General features: G+C 61.1%; 1 protein-coding gene across 1 annotated transcript; it reads left to right on the top strand.

Moving 5' to 3' along the window:
• Positions 1-4: 4 nt before the first annotated feature.
• BAAT (bile acid CoA:amino acid N-acyltransferase) lies at positions 5-3,147 on the top strand (the record flags this gene model as incomplete). The annotated part of the gene is made up of 4 exons (XM_008946124.1): positions 5-158; positions 250-452; positions 2,532-2,884; positions 3,018-3,147. Coding segments are annotated over 4 exons (840 nt in total), but the record flags the coding sequence as incomplete, so codon positions are not given.
• Positions 3,148-3,178: the final 31 nt, after the last annotated feature.

The following is a 3,178-nucleotide window of genomic DNA, read 5'->3' as shown; positions in this document are numbered from 1 at the left end:
CGTCCTCCTGGAGGTCTTCGATGGCCTCACCTTGGTCTCCAGCCCCCCAACCCCAGCTCTGGCCTCCTGCCAGGCCCAGAGGTGGTACGTGGGGCCCGGCGTGCAGCGGGCACCCCTCCGGGAGGGCAGGATCCGTGGGGCTCTCTTCCTGCCACCCGGTGAGCAACGGGGGGACCCCCCCCTCAAAGCCTGGGTAGGGGGGTGGCTCCCAACCCCCAGAGGTGACGGTGGCTCTCCGGTCCCCCGCAGGTCCAGGACCCTTCCCCGGGGTGATCGACCTGTTTGGGGGGGCTGGTGGCCTCATCGAGTTCCGGGCAGGGCTGCTGGCTAGCAGGGGGTTCGCCGTGCTGGCCCTGGCCTTCTTTGCCCACGAGGATTTGCCCCCTGTCCTGCACCAGCTCGACCTGGAGTATTTTGAGGAGGCGGCCGAGCTGCTCCTCCGGCACCCCAAGGTGAGAGCTGCAGAGCAAGGGGTGGTCTCTGAGGGGGGGCTGGTGGCCTCATCGAGTTCCGGGCAGGGCTGCTGGCTAGCAGGGGGTTCGCCGTGCTGGCCCTGGCCTTCTTTGCCCACGAGGATTTGCCCCCTGTCCTGCACCAGCTCGACCTGGAGTATTTTGAGGAGGCGGCCGAGCTGCTCCTCCGGCACCCCAAGGTGAGAGCTGCAGAGCAAGGGGTGGTCTCTGAGAGATAGGGGGGGTTCTGGTGAGCAGAGGTGTCCTGGGATTGTCCTGGTGAGCAGAAAGGGGGTTCTGGTGAGCAGAAAGGGGGTTCTGGTGTGCAGGGGTGTCCTGGGGATCTGGGGATGTACCCAGTGACCAGGGATGTCCCAGTGGATGGGATGTCCTGGTGATCTGGGGATGTCCTGGTGAGAAGGGGTGTCTTGGTGACTGGGAACATTCCAGTGAGCAGGATGTCCCAGAGACCAGAATGTCCCAGTGGGTGGGATGTCCTGGTGACCTGGAGATGTCCTGGTGAGCAGAAGGGATGTCCTGGTGATCTGGGGATGTCCTGGTGAGAAGGGGTGTCTTGGTGACTGGGAACATTCCAGTGAGCAGGATGTCCCAGAGACCAGAATGTCCCAGTGGGTGGGATGTCCTGGTGACCTGGAGATGTCCTGGTGAGCAGAAGGGATGTCCTGGTGATCTGGGGATGTCCTGGTGAGAAGGGGTGTCTTGGTGACTGGGAACATTCCAGTGAGCAGGATGTCCCAGAGACCAGAATGTCCCAGTGGGTGGGATGTCCTGGTGACCTGGAGATGTCCTGGTGAGCAGAAGGGATGTCCTGGTGATCTGGGGATGTCCTGGTGAGAAGGGGTGTCTTGGTGACTGGGAACATTCCAGTGAGCAGGATGTCCCAGAGACCAGAATGTCCCAGTGGGTGGGATGTCCTGGTGACCTGGAGATGTCCTGGTGAGCAGAAGGGATGTCCTGGTGATCTGGGGATGTCCTGGTGAGAAGGGGTGTCTTGGTGACTGGGAACATTCCAGTGAGCAGGATGTCCCAGAGACCAGAATGTCCCAGTGGGTGGGATGGGGATGTCCCAATGATCTGGGGATGTCCTGGTGAACAGGGATGTCCCAATGATCTGGGGATGTCCCAATGATCTGGGGATGTCCTGGTGAACAGGGATGTCCCAATGATCTGGGGATGTCCCAATGATCTGGGGATGTCCTGGTGAACAGGGATGTCCCAATGATCTGGGGATGTCCCAATGATCTGGGGATGTCCTGGTGAACAGGGATGTCCCAATGATCTGGGGATGTCCCAATGATCTGGGGATGTCCTGGTGAACAGGGATGTCCCAATGATCTGGGGATGTCCCAATGATCTGGGGATGTCCTGGTGAACAGGGATGTCCCAATGATCTGGGGATGTCCCAATGATCTGGGGATGTCCTGGTGAACAGGGATGTCCCAATGATCTGGGGATGTCCCAATGATCTGGGGATGTCCTGGTGAACAGGGATGTCCCAATGATCTGGGGATGTCCCAATGATCTGGGGATGTCCTGGTGAACAGGGATGTCCCAATGATCTGGGGATGTCCCAATGATCTGGGGATGTCCTGGTGAACAGGGATGTCCCAATGATCTGGGGATGTCCCAATGATCTGGGGATGTCCTGGTGAACAGGGATGTCCCAGTGGATGGGATGTCCTGGTGACCAGAAGGGATGTCCTGGTGACCAGAAAGGATGTCCTGGGGGTCTGGGGATGTCCTGGTGAGCAGGGAAGTCTTGGTGATCAGAAAGGACATTCTGGTGGGTGGGATGTCCTAGTGAGAAGGAGTGTCTTGGTGACTGGTAACATCCCAGTGACCAGGGATGTCCCAGTGAATGGGACATCCTGGTGAGCATGGATGTCATGGAGACCTGGGCCACCCCATCAACCAAGAAGCTCTGGGCACATCCTGCTGAGCGAGGACCTCCTGGTGACCAGAAAGGATCTCCTGGTGACCAGAAAGGATCTCCTGGTGACCAGAAAGGACCTCCTCCTGCTGAGATGTCCTGGTGATCCCCTTGTTCCTCCCCCGCAGGTCCGAGGCCCCGGCCTGGGCGTCGTCGGGGTCTCCAAAGGAGCCGAGGTGGCCCTGGCCATGGCCACCTTCCTCCCCCAGGTGGTGGCCACGGTGTGGATCAACGGCATGTCCTCCGTCTACGGCATCCCTCTGGTCTACAAGGACCTCCTCATCCCCCCCATCCCCTACTGCGCCGAGCGCTTGCTCCTCACCGAGCTGGGGGCCATGGAGAACTCGGGGGTCTTCCCCGACCCCCGGGACCCTTCCTACAGCTCCTCGGCCATCCCCACGGAGAAGATCCAGGGCAAGGTCCTCTTCGTGGTGGGGGAGGCCGAGCGTCGGGGGGAGCCCCCGGCCCGTCGCCTGGGGGGGTGAAGCCCAAGCCCACGCCAAGGCTCAGGAGCACTCGTGGCAGGAGATCGTTGGCTTCTTGGAGCTCCATTTGGGTTCTGCCACCGGCGTGAAGCTGTGACGGCACGGGGAGAGGGGGAGGGTTGGGGAAAGGGGGAGCCCCCGGCCCGTCGCCTGGGGGGGTGAAGCCCAAGCCCACGCCAAGGCTCAGGAGCACTCGTGGCAGGAGATCGTTGGCTTCTTGGAGCTCCATTTGGGTTCTGCCACCGGCGTGAAGCTGTGACGGCACGGGGAGAGGGGGAGGGTTGGGGAAA

This window comes from Merops nubicus, unplaced genomic scaffold (genome assembly GCF_000691845.1).
Source record: "Merops nubicus isolate BGI_N331 unplaced genomic scaffold, ASM69184v1 scaffold27358, whole genome shotgun sequence".
Lineage (NCBI taxonomy): Eukaryota > Metazoa > Chordata > Aves > Coraciiformes > Meropidae > Merops > Merops nubicus.
The sequence above is the reverse complement of the archived record's forward strand: the minus strand, read 5'-3'. Positions and strand labels throughout refer to the sequence as shown.